Raw genomic sequence first — 21,137 nt, 5'->3', positions numbered from 1 at the left:
TGATAATTTTACATTGGCAATTTCGCTGTTTATTTTTTTTTCTGAGTCCACCTTTGTGCTGCTGCCAGCTGGAAGCCAGCCCTCCACTGAATTCACACCTCGCGCCACTGACAGCCGCCGAAGGAGTGCCGGTTGTACCTTAAGATTTGACTTGAGCTCACAACCTGAAGAGGAGCAGCAGCACATCTTAATTTTGGCGCGCTGCAACGCATCCGCGGCTCATGATTGTCGTTATCGCCCACGACGGTGAGTTCCATTGAGGAGGAGAACGCTGGGGCGTTCCAGGTCAGGAAATGCAAATTGCAGTGGATTATCTCGTGCCACAGTTTACTACACTGGCTGACGACGATTGTCGCTGTGCGTGGGATGAAATTTAAAGCACATTTCGGCTGGGAACCGGGATTTTGACAGTCTTTTGAGGTTTTCGTTCCGCAGGCAACTGGGTGCACTTTGTTGTTATCGTTCTCCTGATGGACCGGTTGGGGACGATACCGTTAAGCTGGGAATTTATTGGGGATATCTTTCGGAATTAGTGAGATTGATAAAAGTTAAGGTAATGAGCAGTTATTAAGATGTTTATTTTGGGGGTGCAGTCTCTGTAGATAATGATTTCTTGAAATGAGCTTATTTTACAGCTTTGCTTCAAGCTTCGTGATTTATTTTGATCAAATCTATTAGTTGGAATCATAATGTTCAATCATTGTACCCACCAACTTCCAACCATCATCTCTGCCATCTTCGTCGACTTATCATAATAGAAATGGTTATTCAAATCACAATCAGAGTTCTCCCTTCAACTATGCATCATTTGTGGAGCAAATTTGAGCTGGATTTTCTCCGATTGAAGATTGGGTTTTCCATCGGATAGCAGTGCTGGTGCAGTTGAAAAGAAGTGCACCATCATCAGTCAGTGAATTATGCGCTTTGATTACTCCAGAATGCAAGCGGTGGGCCCGCATTTTCATTTGTGTTCCATGGTTGTGTTTGATTTTCCACTCGGAAATTACGTTGGACAATGGAAAAATAAAATTATTTTCACTTAAAATAATAATTAAAAATAAATGTTTAAAAAAGGTGGTGGGACGAAATCGGCCGATTTCGACCATTTTTTTTTTTGTATATTTTGATTTGGCTCAAACTTTGTGGGGGCCTTCCCTAGGACCAAAGAAGGCATTTTGTGTCATTGGTTCACTCATACAAGTCTCCATAAAATTTTGGTAGCTTTCCATACAAAAATGGTACGTAAATATTCAAAAATCTGTAACTTTTTCAATTTTCTGATCAAGACACCTTTTTTTATTGTTGAGGAATATTCAGAAAAAATAGGTACTCGGAAAAAAAAGGCGATATCTTAATTAACTTCTTTTTTTTTTCACAAAAAAATAATTTCCAAAAATCTGTTTTTTTTTCGCTTTTTTTAATATGTTTTAGGGGACAAACAACCGCAACTTTTCAGCGTTAGAGAAGTATGGTAAAAAATTGAAAAATCGAAATTCATGCATCAAATTTTGTTGACCTAATTATTTTATGTGAAATTTAATTTGCAATCGAATAGAACTTTACAATTTTTTAGATATAGGTTCCCGTTTTCAAGATACATCCACCGAAAGTTTGAATTTAGCGAAATATTTGCAGTTTTTGGATTTAAAAAAGTTACATATTTTCTGAAAAGTTCAGAAAATTTGCTACAAAATTGTGTAAGAGATATTTAAGATTGGATCAATTTTCTAATGCCGATATCTCAGCAAGAAATGGTCCAATTTAAAATATTAAATTATGAAACATTCGTGAAATTTGTGAAAATTTCTCAGGGATTAGTAGAATATAAAGTTGATTTCCTAGTAATTTTACATAAGAATCTTTACATTTACTATTTTCCAATGCCCTACCCTTTTTCTGCACAGCATTATGAAAAATATATTGAAACATAAGAAAACATCTTTTTCAAGAATTTGTTTATTTGACCTCATGTCCAGTTTTGAACTTTTGTCTAGTCTTTTGCCATCCTATTTTCTTTTTTTTTATGTCTTGAAAAGAATATTAAAATATCTTTGAATTAAATAAACTCTCATGAAACATTTTTGAGAACTGTTCATCTATGAAAAAATGAAAATAAACACAACATTGTTTAGATTCAGAATTTTTTATACAACTGCTCATGAAGGAATAGCAGACAAAAACAAAAAATTGCAAAGTATGATTTTTAGCCATATTCGAGCTTTTGTCCACTATTGACTTCGCTTCCTTTCAACCTTTTGCCATGTCGACCTAATGAATTTTGAACTTTCGATTGAGGATGTGGGTTCGGATATCCGGATATTTTTTTTGATTGATCATAACAACAGGAAACTATGATTTGAAATAACCAGAATAGCAGGGACAATGTTGCAATGTTAAATCTCGTTTCACGGATATCCGGATATTTTTTCTGCGGTTTATAAAGATGAAAAGGTATCGGGATAGTGCAACTTTTACGAATATCATTTATTGACTATTTCAAATATCCTTACTCTATTGCGGCTTGGTTTAGATGATTATTTTCGACTACCTTAAAAGAAAAAAGTCATATATTTGCGATGTTTTCTATTATTTAAACTGATTACAAAAACCGCACCCCTACTTTCGATAATGAAATTTAAACCCTTTTGAAATAAAAAATGGGATTTTTAGAATCATTAAATATTTTTAACACGGGTATGAGGGTCAATTGAGTAGAACTTCAAAAGACTGATTTTTGTTAAGTTTCATTCTTTGCAAAGCCATTTGTCAGCAACCAAATGTCTGGTCAATAATTTCCAAAAAAGCAAATTGTAGAGAATTTTCTCAAAGTTTTGAATATACTTTTTATAAGATGGACTATTTTAGAAAATTTAGGAAAGGACAATTTTGTTGGATAATTTAACATTAAAATAGCTATAACTCAAAAGCAGCGGTTCTTAATTTTTGTGTACACTTTTGAAAACTATCAATAAACATTTTTTTTTAAATCATAGCATGGCAAAAACACGTACGCCATACTCTATAGTTTAAAAATTAACACTTTTTGCCAATTTTTTGTCTATTACCCCATATCCGAAAAGGAAAAAAAAATATAATGGGATAAAGTTTGTCAAAATCGAGTTTTTAGCATAAGGCCGTTGCAAATATTTTTCAAAGTTTATGTCGCCCCCCTTCAAAATTGGTCTGAAAAATCAGGGGGCAAAAAAAATATTTTTCCAAAAAACTTCTAAATTTCCATGAAAATAGAAGTCTAATCAATTGAAAACAATCTAAATTGCATTTTTCTGCAATGATAATCATATTTAGCATGTTTGGGCTTATTTGAAAATGTTTTGAATTTTTATGAAATTGCAATGTACAGCACCGCAAAATTTTTATTTTTCGCAAAAAATATTTTTTTTTGTCAATACTTAGATATTTTGGAAACTAATAATGGCAAAACAACTGAACAGGTGTATAATGCATTTTAAAACACTTTTTTCATTAAAATGTTTAAACCATGGCTCGTTATTTAAATTTTTATACTTTTTTTATTTTTTTGCCCCCCCCTCGACTTTGGTCAGAGTCGAGGGACAAAAACTTCAAAAAAATATTTGCAACGGCCTAAAAGGTTATTTAAAAATGTGTAACTATTTTTCTGATTAAAAAAACCTTTGCTGAAGACACCAAATCGATCCTCGAATTTGTATGGATACTGATCTTAAAAAATTAATGATTCGAAATTGTTTATATAGACATAGGGAATGGGTGGACAAAGTTACTCACAAATAAAAAAATGCAAAAAATAAAATATCAATAGCTGGATTTCTCGGGAATTTCTCTAGTTAGGATTTAAAATATTTTAATATTGAGCAAAAATGTGGCATTAATATTTTAAAATTCCATGGAATATGTCATTGAATTCAGACCATTTTTTTTAAATTTAATAATAAAATAAGGTTCCAATATTTCTAGAAAACAAAACTTTATTAAAATTATATTTGTAAATAATATCCAGCTAGAGACATTTCTTTAGTTTTTGTTTAATATGTCCTATAAACATATGAAAGACAATAGCTCATAGGACATTAAAAAAAAACTCTGGATTTGTTATTCAATAATTAAGTGCAATTAACTAGAAAAGTTCTAATAACTCTCCTATGACCGATTTTTAAATCCCAATGTGCATCCGCTAGTGCAAATCCAATCATCTCTTTTGATGATTTATCAAAAGAGATGCACTTTTGCATCTTGCGCATTGCTTCTTCGTTCGCAGAATGTCAAAAGTTCAAACAAGTGAAGGCTGCCGCTTTCTGCTTCCAATGGCATAAAAAGATGAAAAGGTCGTGCAGGATGATCATTGTGATCGAATCGATAATGGAAAATGGTTGGGTTTGAGTAACAATCCAAAAACTTAAATTTTAAGGTGAATAAACAAAAAAAGCGCTGGTACGAGTTGGCGAAGCCGGCTCGGGCTGAGATGTCCGAGGTTGAGTTTTTGGCCGGTCCCAACTTTTCAGCTACGCTGGTGGACACCAGCGTTAGGGTTAGCACCAAGATCACTGCTTTGAACGACATGTTGGGGATACTCAGTGAGTGCTGGGCGGGTGGACGGTTTTAAAATGAAGTAACTGCAAATATTTTACGATATTGATGACCCACTCAAAAAGAAGATAAAAAAGTGAAATAATCACGAGACTTTCTTCAATCGTTATGCAATCAATTTCTCAAGTTTTATTCAAACTGTCTTATCAACAAGTCAGCGGCCCACGTGCCTCGCAAATGAAGCGCTTCTTCTCATCGCAGTTCTTATCGGTCCAGTGCGTCGTTCCAGTCGACCAGCCCACCTCCAGGCAGTGCTCCGCGCCGTTCCGGTTGTCCGGCTGTCCCGGGGCAAAGTTCCGGTAGCCGGTCTGGTACTCGACCGCCTTCCCGCTGGACAGCCACACGAACTGGCCCTCGTTGCCCAGGTCCGTTCCGGCGATCCACCACGGTCCCAGCAGGGTGGGGTCCGTGTTCTTCAGCGTCCGCTGCAGTTGGGCATCCTCGGAGGGGTTCCGGACCGTGGCCAGCTGGAATCCGTACGATTCGCATAGGCGCCAAGCGGCGAAAAACGGAACTTCGGCGTAGTTGAAGACGATGTAACGCTTCGGTTGGCATTCCAAGGTTGAGGGGTTCGAGGTCGCTGCAACAAAAGTTGCGGCGAGAACGAGTGTTACAGCCTTGGCGAACATTTTGAACGGACTGAAGTTCAAGTTCAAGGTGCTGCTCAATTTAAGGAGCTTTAAATTGGGCGAAATCGCTATCAATGAACGCTGATAGAAATCTCACGAATGTCGTCTAATGCTGGTTGCATGTCCTCTTTGTCAACACGAATTGGCGAGCCACACTTTTGCATCGTAACAACGGCTTCAGCTCTTCCGAAATGCTGGACTTCACCGATCTTAATATTTTTTACAATTTCGATTATTTTGACACAACTGCAACTTGTTGCAAATCTGATGAGATCAAGATTTTAAGGATTAAAAACGAAGTTCTATAAAGGCCATAAGGCTTGCTGAATCAAGCTGTTGGCATGGCCAAGTTCCTCCATAAATTCCCAAACATACTTTACAGTTCAGCAAAATCCGGGAATCACCGTCCCATCACTATTTTTGGCTAATATCGTTTAATCTTGCCAAACAACAAAAAAACATGCAGCCTCCATTAGGGTGCACTTCCAAAACATTATCAGCGAATGTTCCTTCATCGCGATAGCAGAACCTTGAAAATTTCGCACCACCTTAAATTGGGCGAATTTCGTAAGCAAACCTTCAGTTCCGTCAAGATGTTGGCCAAACTAGCATCTCTAATTTTCGTGGTGGCATTCGCCAACGCCAATTCTTCCCTGGAAGAACCAACTCTCGACGAAGCTGTACCGTACGCAGCCCAAGCTTTCTCCAACGACTCGTGGACCTTTTCCGTGCAGTGCTTCCCGAAGCGCTTCATCGTCTTCAACCACATGGAAGTGTCCTTCTTCAAGGCATGGCACCTCTGCGAATCGTACGGATTCGAGCTGGCCACGGTGAAGTCCCCCTCGGAGGACGTCCAGCTCAAGATGGCCATCGAGGAGGCTAACCCCAAGCAGGGCGGACCTTGGTGGATCGCCGGAACGGACCTGGGGCTGGAAGGACACTTTGTGTGGCTCACCACGGGGAAACCGATTGGGTACCAGACCGGCTACCGGAACTTTGGACCCGGGGAGCCCAACAATCTGAACGGAACGGAGCACTGCGTGGAGGTTGGCCACCCCAATGGAACGTTCTGGAACGACAAAAACTGTGACGTGAAGCGGCGATTCATCTGTGAAGCTCGTGAGCCACTGCCACTGGGGTGCTGAAGACATTTGCGGTGCATGGGGGTCAATAAATCAAAACGTTATGCTCGGAATCTATACACAAATGTGAGTCTTATTAAACAAAAGAATATCCAATTTTTGAGGGAACCCGTTATATTGTTAATTCATATGAATTTTAACTGCAAATAAAAGTTGGCAGATAGGAGCTAATAAGAACTAAAACGAAATGTTATTCATTATTCCGTACTGAAAACATCAAATATGAAAACAATTAGCTTGAATTATATGATTTAAACTTTCATTGAATTGACGTTGTAAGTCTATCCGGTAGCAAACTTCGTGAATTCATGACTGCGGAAAACTTAACGAAGAACATCTTGAAAATACTTTTAAAAAAATATATAGTAATTTCGTCTGAAATAGATTTTTTTCCGATTTAGAGAATTGCAGGCTTTTTTGTCAAAATCTAATCTGTCGTTGTGATTTGCGTAAAAGCTTTTGACCTTAAGTTATGCATTCGTGTCAATCAGGGTTTCCAATTCGGGTTTTGAATTTCCCGGGAAACGGGAAAAATATTTTTGAAATCCCGGGAATTCCCGGGATCCCGGGAAATTTTTAAAACAGTAATAAAATCTATGTTTTTATTATATTTCGTCGCCATCGTGCTAACTTGTCGTACGTGCATTTTGGGCCAAATTGATTTAAGAACGCCATTTTGTGCAGCTCACAATGCCTCATCTTTTGACCTTCATAGATCCCCAAAATTCGATTTCAATCCTGAGATATTCAATGAAAACCAAAAATGCTCCGAAAATTTTTGTCACTCTACATATAAAAGAAGTTTCAATCATGTCGTGCTATCTTGTCACTCCCTGAAAATTGATGTAAGTGCGACAAAGGGCAAAGGGATTTCAGGTCAGGATGCGTTTGACGCACGTAGAAGTTAGACTACCGTAAACATTTTTAATTATAACTCGGGACTCCAGCAACCAACTTCAACCAACTTCGGGACAATGCACAGAATGGTCAGCCGAACAAAACGTGTTTGTTATTGTTTACATTGCGTGCTTTCGATTTTGTTTATCCAAGGTCAAACATTAAAACGCGTTTTTCTCGGAACGTCAAAATGGCGGGTGCGACATGATAGCACGACGACGTCGATTTGCTTGTTTTCAAGCTTATAATCATAGAATTCATTGGTGGTAATCTACACTTCAATCTAAACAAGTATAGCAGTTTTATATAGATTGAATGATTTTTTTTTGTTTTTGTTGTGCTTTGGTTTTTTATCTATCTAATCCAATGTGATTCAAATTAAATAAGTCCCTTATAAATACATATTTTATTTATTTTTATTTGTCATGACTAGAAAAGCCTAAAAAAATATTGTTTAATGTCTAAAATAACAAATAAGAAAACAACAAATAAAATTATACCAGTTAAATTTCAGATAAGTTTAGACATTCATGTTGTATATAAAAAATATTTTACAAAATATCTTAAGGTCATTACCGCCAACTAGGGACTAAAGCCTAAATTTAAGAGCAATTAATTTGGATATCGGTGTACTAATTGATTTGTTCTGTTCCTGTTTTAACTAAAATCAATCAAAAAATTCAAACATTATGCAAAAAAACAACTCAAACAGCTGTCTTAATTCGACAGATTCGTCTTGATTTGGAAAATATGTTTCATGAAAATATTTTAGAATGATATTATTTTTTAAGTTTTAAATCATAAATATACGTTGTCTTTTCAAAAATATATAAAATTTAACAAAAAATATTTAATGCTCTGGGCAATTTACGGATCAGTGTTTTTTTTACAAATTTCCTTTATAAGTCAACTTAAAGCAGATACCTAGTTTGAATAGGTCTTACAAACATATGAAAACACAAAAGCTTATTGGACTTTTCAAAAAAAAATCCCTGGATAAATGCTTAATATTTTATTTTAATTTTTTATCGTTGTTCGTTTATTTCCACAACAAAACCTGAATTTCCAGACAAAAATTTTATTTTATTTTTTTCCAATTTCGGGAATTCTCGGGACAAAATACAAAAAATCCCGGGATTTGGGAATTCCCAACTTTGAAATAATCCCGGGAATTTTGTCCCGGGAATTCCCGGAATGGACGCACTAGTGTCAATATTGACTTAAGAGACTTTTTCAATCTACGTTTTTGGATCCATATAATCAATGTTTAAAAAAGTTGCAGTTCTTCTGTTTTCGTCAATTTCTTGTTAGTTATCGCATACATTTGGATTCGAACATGGCGTTAAAATCAAGGTTGTTAATCGATAGAATTATCGTCGATAATATTATCGTCTAACGATAACGATAATGGTTAGATAACGATAATCTATTGTAATCGTTATTCCGATAATTCTATCGGCGATTATTTAATCGACGATAAGGCCGATGCAAATATTTAAAAAAGTTTTTGTCCCTCGGCCCTGGCCGAGGTCAAGGGGGGGGGGACAAAAAAATAAAAAAATATAAAAATTTAAATATTAAGCCATAGTCTTCACATTTAAATGAAAAAAGTGTTTTAAAATGCAGTTTACACTAGTTCAGTTGTTTTGCAATCATTAGTTTTCAAAAAATCTAAGATCTGACAAAAACAAAAATTGTATCGATAAAAAAGATTTTGCATCTAAAAATTAAAAAAAAATCTTAAGATTTTTTAATAAACCCAAACATGCTAAAAAAGATTTTAAACGCAGAAGAATGTATTTTAATTTGATTTCAGCTGGTTGCACTTAAATTTCCATTGAAATTTTGAAGTTTATTGTAAAAATATTTTTTTGCCCCCTGATTTTTCGGGCCAATTTTGAAGGGGGGGAGGGGTGACAAAAACTTTTAAAAATATTTGTACCAGCCTAACGGACGATAAATTTTATATTAAATATATTTCTAAGATTGACTAAAACCAATTAAATGATGTTGAATTTACAAGCTTCCTATTAGTTAATATTTTTTGATAACATAATAAGTTTCAAAGTATAAATAATAAAAATAAATCACAAAATACCGTATTTTTTTGAAAGTACTCAAATTTTTATAATTTGCAATATGGGTATCAAACGATTCGAAATTTTGCATGCATTTTTACTGTTTTGGAGTTTTTTGAATGAAATACTAAAATTTTCACAAAATTCCGTATTTTCTCGAAAATACTCATTTTTTTTTATAATTCGCATTATGGGTCTCAAACGATTCAAAATCTTGCATGTATATAAACTGTTTTTGAGTATTTTGAATGAAATACTAAAATTTTGACAAAATACCGTAATTTCTCGAAAATACTTAATATTTTATAATTCGCAATATGGATATCAAACGATTCGAAATTTAGCGTGAATTTTTACTGTTTTAGAGTTTTTTGAATGAAATACTCAATTTTTGGCAAAATTTCTTATTTTATTAAAGTACTAAAATTTTCATGATTTGCAATATGTGTATCAAACGTAACCTGCTTTTTAATTCAAAAAACTCTAAAACATTTAAAATACATGCAAAATTTCAAATCGTTTGATACCAATATTGCGAACTATAAAAAAAAAATATTTTCGGGAAAATACGGGTATTTTGTGAAAATTTAAGTATTTCATTCAAAAAACTCTAAAACAGTTAAAATACATACACAATTTCGAAACGTTTGATACCCATGTAGCAAAATTTTTTTTTTAAGTATTTTCGAGAAAATACGTTATTTTGTGAAAATTTTAGTATTTCATTAAAAAATTCTAAAACAGTTTAATTACATTCAAAATTTCAAATCGTTTGATACCCATTTTGCGAATTATAAAAAAATAATTTATTGTGCAAATTTTAGTATTTCATTAAAAAACTCTAAAACAGTGAAAATGCAAGCAAAATTTAGAATCGTTTGATAACCATATTGCGAACTATAAAAAAAAGAGTATTTTCAAAAAAAAACGGTTTTTTTTGAAAATTTTAGTATTTCATTCAAAAAAACTCTAAAACATTGAAAATGCATGCAAAATTTCGAATCGCCTGAAATTAAATTATAAAAATTTTAGTACTTTCAAAAAATACGGCATATTGTTTTTTTATAGTATTGAAACTTTGAAACTTACCATATTATCAAAAAAAACTTACTAAGGGAAAGCTTGAAAATTCAACATAATTTGGTTGGTTTTAGTCAATTTAAGAAATATATTGAATATAAGTTATCGTCCGTTATTGTCGATAAAATTATCGCCGATAGAATTATCGGAATAATGATACCGTTAGTGATAGATACGATTTTCTTATAACATAATTGTAAGACTCATGCTGCGAGCAAGTCATTTTATAAAGTTTAATGTACTTTTCAAATTTATAAAACCCCAGAAGGACATTTTTTTCAATTAGAACAAACATTTCCATTTCATAATTTCGTGTAAAATCAATGTAAACAAAACTCATCTTGTTGCTGCTACATAAAATGCAACATCAAAGTTTCAACCACAACTCAATTAGAAGTTCCTTAAGTAGAATATCCACAACCAATTACTACAAAGGGCGGCGATTTCCATCGACCAAAAGCCGTAACAATCTCACCCAGGGAAAAAAAGCCGCACAATAAAAAGCTTGCGGAAAACTTTCACTCAATGAAAGCGACGAAAGAAAAGTGCCGCGAAGCAATATGCTTTTTAAAACTTTTCCTATAAAGTAGATTAATATCACCCACAAGTGGCGTGGAGGAGGCCGTTGTAATTTTTGTGACACTTTCTTTGTCGGTTTCCTTAGCTGGACCCACCAGGTCCTTTAGTGCTTTTGCTTTCGAAGTGAACGAAGTTTGGAATGCTCGGAAGCCACAACAAAGCGACTGTGGATTTTGGTTTTAATTCGCTCTGATTGGGAATTTTGGAGCGGAATTGATTGGCATCGAAATTGAAAATGGAAATTGGCTGATCAAGATGCAGATTTGAATAAGACTAGAGGAGTTACCTGATGAATAGAAACAGAATTGGGATTCAATTAAATGGAATTTATTTATTGTTGTTTACGAGAACGAAGACAAATGTCTTCGATTTCAGAAGCTTTTAAAAAACTGAAACTCAATTTTAACATTTTACGGAAACATTCTCGCAAATGGTTGCACGTGCCACATCACATCCTCTGTCATTCCAAGTCGTTCCACCGAAGAAACCAACTTCGATGCAGTTTTCGTTGCCTCCATAGTTGTTGGGCTCACCGGGGGCGTAGTTTGTGAATCCCGTTTTGTGTCCCAGTGGTTTTCCTTTGGAGATCTACAGAAAGTTTCCCTCCTTGCCGAGATCCGTTCCACCGATCCACCACGGTCCCTTGGCTTTACGATCAGCCCGAATGAGAGCCACCGCCAGTTCAGCGTCATCCTCGACGGAATTGACTGTTGCCAGCCGGAGTCTGAGCGAGGTACAGTACTGCCAAGCCTGGAAGAAGTCTACGACATTGTCGTTGAACACGTGGTTGCGCAGGTTGGAATCCAGCGCTTCCGATCGAGCCAGCACTTCTTCTGTTGCGTTGAAGTCCGGAGAGGCGAGGCTTGAAGAAACCATCGCAACGGTAAGGACCAGGACCATCTTGTTGATACATTTTAAAATGTATTTTTTTTTTTGGGAATTATCGATACTTTCCAAAAAACGCAAAAATTCGAAGGGATTAAAGTTTGTCAGGTAATTTTGATAAAAAGTTATATTAATAAATGTGAGTTTTTTTTTAAGAGTGGAACTTTTTTAAATATCATACAAATCGATCATTTTTCGAGATACAGATTTTTGAATGTTCCCATAACACTTTTCTATGGAATGCCTTCAAATTTGTATAAAGACTTGTGAGCAATTCTCTACGAAATCGGTATTTTTTCTTTAATTTTTAATATTGTATTTTTTTATTCGTCTGAAATTTTTTTGGTGCCTTCGTTATGCCCAAAGAAGCCATTTTGCATCATTAGTTTACTTTGATTAGCAAAAAACACTCTATTTTATTTTTTCTGATATGTTTAGGAGACATCAAATGCAAACTGTTCAGAAATTTCCAACTTTTGAATCAAAATGAATTTTCTCAGCTCTTCGAAAATATTTTTTCAAAAGTGGGCAAACATGGGCACTTATTTAAAAAACGAATAACTGCTACTATTTTCAAAAAAGTTACCTAAAAATGACCAATATTTCGATTTTTTGAAAAAAAAATCAGTATGGATTCAAAAATACATACCTCGGTAAAACATTTTTTTGCATATTCTGAAAATTTCTGAAAAGTTGGCATTTGATGTCCCCTAAAAAAAATATATAGTGTTTTTTTGCAAATCAAGTTTAGTGATAAAAAGTGAAACTAAGAAAAACCCAAAAACATTTTTACCGTGAATAATTTTTTTCAGTGTACTCTAGGGTGCCCAGAAAAAATGACCCCTGCTCCACAAGCGGGAAACGGTTTTTGGGTAATTTTAAGCATCTGTGCAAATTTTGAGCGTAATTAATTGAGATTAACCCAATGATACCCGAGTCTAAAGTTGATGGAAAAAACTGTTTTTCATACAAAAATTACTTTTTTAAATCGCTAATAACTTTTCAGGTCCGAGTTTTACAGCTTGGGTATGTTCTACAAAGTTGTAGAGTATCAAATTTCCAATGAGAATCTCACTTTTGGCAATATTTTGAAGGTAGAAGCGCACCGTGCAAACCAAACTGTAAGAAAATTGGGTTTTCCATAAAATTTTTCGATTTTTCCCATACTAAATTCACCTTCAAGTATCAATGGGTAATTGTTGACCTATTTGGCTCATATTTGGCACATAGTCCTAAAATAGTTCAAGGAACAATATTCAGCTTGTGGGGCGAGATTTTGAGAAAAAGCCCCACATTCTGGACACCCTAGTGTACTCCTATCCATACCTACAACTTTTCCGAAGACACCAAATCGATCCAAAAAAAAAAGTCCTAAAGGTGAAGGCGTGTACATCTACTAGAACTCCTCCCATTTCCAAGTTCTACGAGTGGTTGCGCCGAATCTGAACAGTACTGCCTCTAACGAAGTGACTAATTCAATCAGCCTCGTCGTCGTCAATGCCGGGATTTACAACCTTTCGAACCAAAAACTACTGAAGCCAAATCGCGAACACCGTTGTTGACGTCAGGTCGCGATAATTTCTCACTTCGCGAAAACTTCTACGACAAGTGGTTTCGAAATGGTGTGGGTGTGCTGAGGGGGGGGAGTTGACACTTTGATGAATTAACAAATCACACATTTTCGCACACTTGCCGCGCTGTGGCTTTGTCGGCGGCGAAGAAGTCCATTTGGATGACAAAAGTTGGGAAAACTTGAAAACAGCGAAAGTCACTCTCGAACCCGGCAGCTTGATTGATGATTCTCCAGGTGGCATTTTCGTTCCCAAGTGGGAAATGTGACGGAGCTGGGGGATTGAGGAGAGAAAAAACTGCAACAGAGTTACAAATTTGGCTGGAAATGGAAAATGTTACTCACGGGAGGATTGAATCGAGGGGGGAGGAATACTGGGGACGACAATTTCATTCCGGAACTCGTGATGAAGTAGAAATTGGTGGAGTCTGACTTTTTGTGTCGAAATGATGTTCTAAGGTAGAGATGGGAGTTCTGCAGATTAATGGATTTCATTTGCTATGAACAGACAGGTACTGTAATTGTTTAGAGTTTTCACTTAAAATTTTTTTTAATTCAAGTGCACTCGACAGTCCGAACAAAAGAAAAAACGAATGTTAAAAAATTGGTGACAAAATCATTTATTTTTGTATTGCTTTCAAGAAGTTTTCCTCTTAAAAACTCAATCGTGCATAAGTTTTATTTTTATTTTAATCGAAATCGGAATGTAAACCAGTGACGAGCAATTGAACTTGGGCTCAGCGATACGACTATCCACTGACTGATGCCAATTCCTTTCAGGTGACAAACAGAGTCACGCTGGAAACACTTACTCCGTGGTTCCATAATCTATCCCAAACTATCACCAAGATTCACAACGCTTAAAACCTGCTCTCGTTACCACTCCATTAAATAATAAATCTTGGCCTCTGAAGCCCCTCTGTCCCCAAGAGTCCCCAAGAAAGGAAAGGAAATCTGATATGCCATTATTTTGAGACAGCAGGTCGGTCTTGGTTGATCACCAAGAGAGACAGAGTCCACGCACGGTTGTCGTAGCCGGGGAAGGAAACTGGATAACTAGGTCCAGGTCCAGCAGAGTTATCATCATCAATCGTGTGGCGATCTTGGTGTTCTGGGGGGATAGATGGCACGGCCTTCCCCGGGAGAGGTTGTGGACTCGGTGTCATAACATTGATATTGGTCCGGTTTGGACGTCCCGTCCAGCCGGGAAATTGGTCAGCTGTGGGCACTATGGGAAAAACGCGTTGTTTGCTTGTCATGATTTTGCCTGTTTTAACCTAATTTAAGTTTCAAAACAAAATCATTAAATATTTTAGAAAGCAAAAGAAACAAATCAATTAATTTATTTCAATTTTGACCACCCCCAACATCCCACAGTGCCCACAGCGTGCACAGCGCAGCATCCGTTGATTGATTACTTCAATCATTTACGCTGACATCGTTTTATCGGTTCCCGCTGAGGTCGGTCGGTTCGAATCGAACGGAACGGTGGTGGTTTTGTTTTTGCGCTTGTCCAACCCGATAACGAAAAACCGGCCACACGACTGTCACCCGGGCAGTGACAACGATGACGGCGATCTTGGGTTTATATTTTAATTAGTGCGCTACTTGGCGGTGAATCATCTGGGGGATTGAAGGAGGAGATAAGGGGAGGGGGCTTATGGGTGGAATCGATGCCATCCTGCGGAACGGGATATTGCCGTTGAAGACTATGATGGGTGACATCCTGAACATTGGTGGAAAAGTTAGTTGGAATTGTTTGTAGCGTTTTGGTTGGCCTGCGAGACTTTGACAGACCTCAACCTATCATTTTGAATAAAACAAGTAACAGATTTTCAAACACAGCCTAGACCTGTTTGACGTAAATACTTTTTAAGATATTTACTTACCGTAAACTGGGGTCAATCGGGACACATGGGGCGAATTGGGACAGCAGTTTTAACCATGTTAGAGCACAATATTTTGATTTTTCTGGTTGGTTTCGGTTAGAACAGATTCTGGCCAACAATATGTGTACATCTCTTTCCAAATTTAAAAGCTTTAAGTGCTCTAAAAACTGCTGTCCCTATTCAGACTGTAGTCCCGATTCACCCTAGATTACGGTAATTGTTTTTAAATCAGGTCAGTCTGTATTACGCAGATGGTAGAATACCAGACTTTCTTCGTGTTAAAATACTGCACAACTGAGATATTCCAACATCCAAGTATCATATATATTGTCCCAGCAGCCATTTGAACATTTATGTTTGCTGTTCAAAAAGTCAGTTACTGTAAATTTTCGAATAAAATTTGATAAAATTTGGATCGACTTTGTTTGAATTAGCAGTAACCACATTTTGAAACTAATCGCTGCACTCATAGCTTTACGATTCCATAATCCGCACCATTTGCGATTTGCTTTTGAAGCGAGTACCATTCAAAATGCTTAAAATCATCCAACACCGCCAGAAATCATAAAAGCTCTCTCGGCAATTTTACTCACCGCTCTTTACATTCAGTGCAATCAAATCCAATTCCATTCGATTTTTCGAACAGCACATTCCCAAAACTGGCAGTAAACTTCCAGTCGTACATGGGTACTTTATATGTTGCCACACCATCCAAAATGCACTTTTCTGGGAACGACTCGAACTCTATGAAAAGTTCGTCTTGTGAAGCACACAGTTCAACTGCCACCATTTTGAGACGATTTGGATTTTTTTATCTCAAAGTGCGCGCAATTTGGAGTGAGTTTGAGCGTGAAATATGGCACTGTAGTTGAAGGAATCGATAGCAATTATGACGAAGTCGATATATGACGCATAAATTTAACCGAAATCAGTTAGTAAATCGTCAGCTGTGTGCTATCTTGTGACAACGACCATTTAGTACTATTCGAGAAAATCGATTTTTAAAGTTTGATGATAAATATTTTCAAAACTATGAATGGTAGAGCCAAACTATTTGAAGCAATCGGATCGTATACTATCGCTTAACGAACGCTCCAAGTTTCAAATAATTTGGTTACAACAGTTAAAAGATACAGTAAATTATGTAAACAAAAATCTGAAAAGCACGTGTCACAAGTGTGTTTTGAAAGTAAAATTGTACTACGTGTCACAAGTGTGCACAGAATTCCCATACAAACTAAAATAAGCTCAAATCAATGGTTTAATCGACTTAATCAGTATATTTTCAAAAACAAAAGATTGAATTGCTTTTAGAAAGTGTGTATCAACATAAATTTGTGAAAAACAAGACAAATTTTCCACATTTTCCAACAACATGTATGACGTGTCACAAGTGTGCACAATCATTTTGATGATAAATTGGTCTATGTCACAAGTGTGCATTGCGATATCCGGGAAACGGAAGCGAGTTTCCAAAATCGGGTTAAAGCATCTTGTAGTGTTTGTTAAGTATAGCAAAACGTCATCATTAACTCATTTTCGACCAAAATGGTCTATGTCACAAGATAGCACACAGCTGACGAAATGTTGAAAGATTGTGAAATGATTTTGCTGATATAAAGCTTAAGCTGAATTCAAGGTCAAACTGCCTCAAGGAACAGAGTTTAAAGAACAAAATTAAGAAAACAAATGAATTTAAACGAAATCTTAAATATAAGCAACAAGGAATAGGTGGTTGTGATACAGACATGATCAGTTAGACAAATGACAATGTCTGGTTAGGGCCATCAATAAACCACGTGACATTTTTTTTTTCTTACAAGCCAACTATTTACAAAACGTTAAAAGCATATGTGAGCAATTCTCTACGAAATCCAAGACGAAATCAGTCGATTTCGACCATTTTTGTTTTGTGTTTTCTTGATTTGGCTCAAACTTTGTGGGGGCCTTCCCTATGACAGAAAAAGCTATTTTGTGTCATTGGTTCACCCATACAAGTCTCCATACAATTTTGGCAACTGTCCATACAAAAATTGGTTCGTAAACATTCGTAAACAATCTGTAACTATTGAAGAAATTTTCTGATCAATTTGGTGTCTTTGACAAAGTTGTAGGTATTGTTGAGGACTATTGAGAAAAAATAGATACACGGAAAAAAATGCATATTTTTGAATTAACTTTTTTTTCACAAAAACTCAATTTCCCAAAATACGTATTTTTTGATTTTCGAGATTTTTTTATATGTTTTAGGGGATAAAAACCCGCAACTGAGCCATTGAGAAGTATGGTCAAAAAATTTTCCACCGAGTTATCAAATTTTAAAATAATAGTGATTTAAGGAAAAAATCGAAATTTCATACAAAAAAAATGACTTGTTTTTTTCATGTAAAATTGAATTTTCAATCGAAAAGAACTCAACTGATTTTTTGATAAAGGGCTCCGTTTTCAAGATATAGCCACCGAAATTTTGATTTTAGCGATAATTCGCAGTTTTCCAATGTTTAAAAAAAGTGACCATGAGTTGCCATTTCTAAAAATATTGTTTTAAAGTTCAGAAGATTAGCTATAAAATTGTCTAAGAGACATTTATGATTGGACCTCTGGTTGTTGAGAAACAGCGGCTTAAAGAAAAAGAAACAGGAAAATTGAAGTTGTTCAACCCAAACAACCCTCCATTTTCTAATGCCGATGTCTCAGCAACTAATGGTTTGATTTTCAATGTTTAAAAATTTAACATTCGTGATAGTCTTAGATTTTTTCGAAAACAATTTTTTTTTTCAAATCAAGCCTAGCATTTTAAAAAGGGATTAATATTTAATGTGTGGCCTTTTTAAAACGTTATTTTTTGCTATTTTCAGAAATTGGTCAATCGTGGTCACTATTTTTAATAATCAAAAAACTGCAAATATTTTACTGAAATCAAACTTTCAGTGGTTCTATGTTGAAACGAGGCAATTTATCGAAAAATCTGTTAAGTGCCTTTCGATCTCAAATTAATATTTACGTAAATTAGGTCAAAAAATGTATGTACGACATTTCGAATTTTTCGACAAATTTCACTTTTTTTCAGAAAATTCATGACTCAAAAGTTGCGGGTTTTGATCCCTTAAAACATATGGGAAATATACTCTTCTAATTAAACACCTATCTTCGTCATATGGAGAGTTTGATACTCGGTTGAAGCTCCAAAACTTAAACTTACCAGCAACAGCACCGCCTCGAGTAAGCACGCAAATTTATGCCGTTTACTGGCCAAAAAGATCAAATTTAATGCACTTTTGATCATAATTTCTATTTTGCGAGACCATTTCTCATCATTTTGGTGGCACACACATCTACACGCAAGATCAGAGGTTAACTGCTTAACGAAAGTCGCCATCAATATCTTTTCACTTGCGCTAACGATTTCAAAGCGCTTAAGATAAAAAATTGCTTCCAACTACCGGCAACATGTTCTTTTGAACATTAGTTAGTCACTCACTTGAAAAATAATCCCGAAAAATGTAAATAATTAGCAAGCACCATCAAAAAACAAACGCGCTAAGTTTTCTGACGTTTGAATTTTGAATGTTCCAATCGAAGGCTGAAGAAAACCGAGCGAGAAGCGAAGGCAAATAAAGAACAAAGGGTGGCCACCAACACCACCAACATGCTGGTGCAGCGCCTGTTGGAGTGAGCAAGTGCTGCCAGGAAACTTTCGCTATAAATGCTACTTTTCGTGAGTGTCCGCTTAAAATTTCATCAATTTTGGCAGCACTAAGCAGACCCAAAAGAGCGCTGGAAGAAAAAAAGAACTAAGCAGAAAATAGAAAATTGAGCGTGGCCCAATGCACTTGACTGATAAGAATGCATTTATGATTTTTTTTTAAATGCTTGTAAAAGGAATAGCATAACTTTTAATAAAAGTGAAAACAAACAGAAATTTTCACAAAAAGTTGCTTTACTCGTTAGTGTACTTGGTTTTAGTGAATATCAAGGAACAATCCAGATTATCCAGCATCATTCAAACATGACTGCTTATTAGGCTTAAAATAGGCATATTTCCCCTATCACAAAATCTTGAAAATAAAAAAATACCGATTTGGAAATTGAGATTTTGTAAAATTAAAAAATCCGAAAGATTTTTTCCGTGTACCATTTTTTTCCAAACAGTCCTCATGAATACCTACAACTTTGCCCAAGCCACCAAATTGATCAGAAAATTTCTTCAAAAGATACAGATTTTCGAATATTTACGTACCATTTTTGTATGGACTGCTGCTAAAATTGTATGAAGACTTGTATGTGTGAACCAATAACACAAAATGGCTTCTTTGGTCATACACAGAAAGGTGTAATATAGAGCAATTCCAGCTCAAATCAGGAATTTTCCTGGTACTTTTGTACCCGACCCTCTCCGATTTCAATGAAACTTTTTGGACATGTTATCCTAGGTCTATATAAGCCATTTTTGTGTATATGGAGCCAGTTGCACTCGAAAATGACATTTGAGAAGGGCGTAAGGGTTTTAAATATTTTTGTATTTTGTAAAATAAAATTTGCTGTATCTCTAAGCCGTTACATCGTATCAAAAAGTAGTCAAAGACAAACTTGTAGGAAATTAAACGGGCCTTTTGAAAAAAAAAATACACTGAAAGAAAAATACACGCCAATTCTATGAGATTTTTCAATTTTTAAGTTTAATAGTATAATTTTAAGGTGATGTCACGATTTTTTTTCGTTCAAAATTTTTGTGAGAATAGCCGAAAATGTGACAAAAAGACTTACTAAAATGCAGGATGGTATGTCTCTCCTCAAAAAAAAAAAAACCAAGAATCATTCACTAAAACTGTTTTTTTGAAAAGTGGTCTAAACGTCAAATTTTCAAAAACCGATAGTGGGAATCGATTTCCCAGATAATTTTATATAAAAGTCTCCATATTGGCCACTGTCCTATGTTCAATCCTTGTGAAGATACAGCGGTTTTAAAAATAAAAATGTTGAAAAAATCGAATAAAATAGAATAAAAAAAAATAAAAAAAAATAGAATATTTTTTTCAGTGTGGTAGAAACCTGCATAGTAAATAAGTTGACGTGAATACTTAAGTCAAATTAAAAAGCTGTCAAACCCAAACTTATGGGAAATTGGACGAGCTTTCCAATAAAAATATTCACGAGACTGAAAAATCAAGTCTTTCATATAGAAATTGACAAAAACCACTAAAATACCTATTTTTTCAACATTTTTGTTTTTAAAACCACTGTATCTTCACTAGGATCAAACATAGGACAGTGGCCAATATGGAGACTTTTATGTAAAATTATCTGGGGAATCGATTCCAACTATCGGTTTTTGAAAATTTTGACGTTTAGGCCACTTTTCAAAAAAACGTTTTCAGTAAATGATTTTTGTAGTTTTTTAGGAGAGACATACCATCCTGCATTTTTCGTGAGTCTTTTTGTCACATTTTAGGCTATTATCACAAAAATTTTGAACGAAAAAAAATCGTGACATCACCTTAAAATTTAACTATTACACTTAAAATTTTTTCATCTCATAGAATTGGCGTGTATTTTTCTTTCAGTGTTTTTTTTTCCAAAAGCCCTTCTAATTTCCTACAAGTTTATCTTTGACCACTTTTTGATACGATGTAACGGCTTAGAGATACAGCAAATTTTATTTTACAAAATACAAAAATATATTTAAAACCCTTACGCCCTTCTCAAATGTCATTTTCGAGTGCAACTGGCTCCATATACATAAAAATGGCTTATATAGACTTAGGATAACATGTCTAAAAGGTTTCATTGAAATCGGAGAGGTC

The 21,137-nt window shown here is 35.2% G+C and overlaps 2 protein-coding genes and 1 pseudogene across 2 annotated transcripts; 1 reads left to right on the top strand and 2 right to left on the bottom strand.

The window, feature by feature from the left end:
- Positions 1 to 4,690: 4,690 nt before the first annotated feature.
- On the bottom strand, positions 4,691 to 5,238 carry LOC120423928 (perlucin-like). The gene has a single exon (XM_039587910.2). It carries the CDS (start codon positions 5,211 to 5,213, stop codon positions 4,731 to 4,733), a length of 483 nt encoding a protein of 160 aa, XP_039443844.1. The 5' UTR covers positions 5,214 to 5,238; the 3' UTR covers positions 4,691 to 4,730.
- A 551-nt stretch (positions 5,239 to 5,789) lies between these two features.
- LOC120423927 (pulmonary surfactant-associated protein D-like) lies at positions 5,790 to 6,420 on the top strand. Its single transcript, XM_039587909.2, has one exon. It carries the CDS (start codon positions 5,807 to 5,809, stop codon positions 6,356 to 6,358), a length of 552 nt encoding a protein of 183 aa, XP_039443843.1. The 5' UTR covers positions 5,790 to 5,806; the 3' UTR covers positions 6,359 to 6,420.
- A 4,971-nt stretch (positions 6,421 to 11,391) lies between these two features.
- On the bottom strand, positions 11,392 to 11,889 carry LOC120423921 (pulmonary surfactant-associated protein D-like; annotated as a pseudogene).
- Between the last annotated feature and the right edge of the window lie 9,248 nt (positions 11,890 to 21,137).

The sequence above is a fragment of the Culex pipiens genome, chromosome 2 (genome assembly GCF_016801865.2).
Source record: "Culex pipiens pallens isolate TS chromosome 2, TS_CPP_V2, whole genome shotgun sequence".
In the NCBI taxonomy this organism is placed as follows: Eukaryota; Metazoa; Arthropoda; class Insecta; order Diptera; family Culicidae; genus Culex; species Culex pipiens.
Note: the sequence above shows the minus strand (reverse complement) of the source record. Positions and strands in the feature narration are given on the sequence as shown.

Coding starts and splice junctions, on each gene's coding strand:
- LOC120423928 (XM_039587910.2), bottom strand. CDS start 5,213: ATGTTCGCCAAGGCTGTAACACTCGTTCTCGCCGCAACTTTTGTTGCA.
- LOC120423927 (XM_039587909.2), top strand. CDS start 5,807: ATGTTGGCCAAACTAGCATCTCTAATTTTCGTGGTGGCATTCGCCAAC.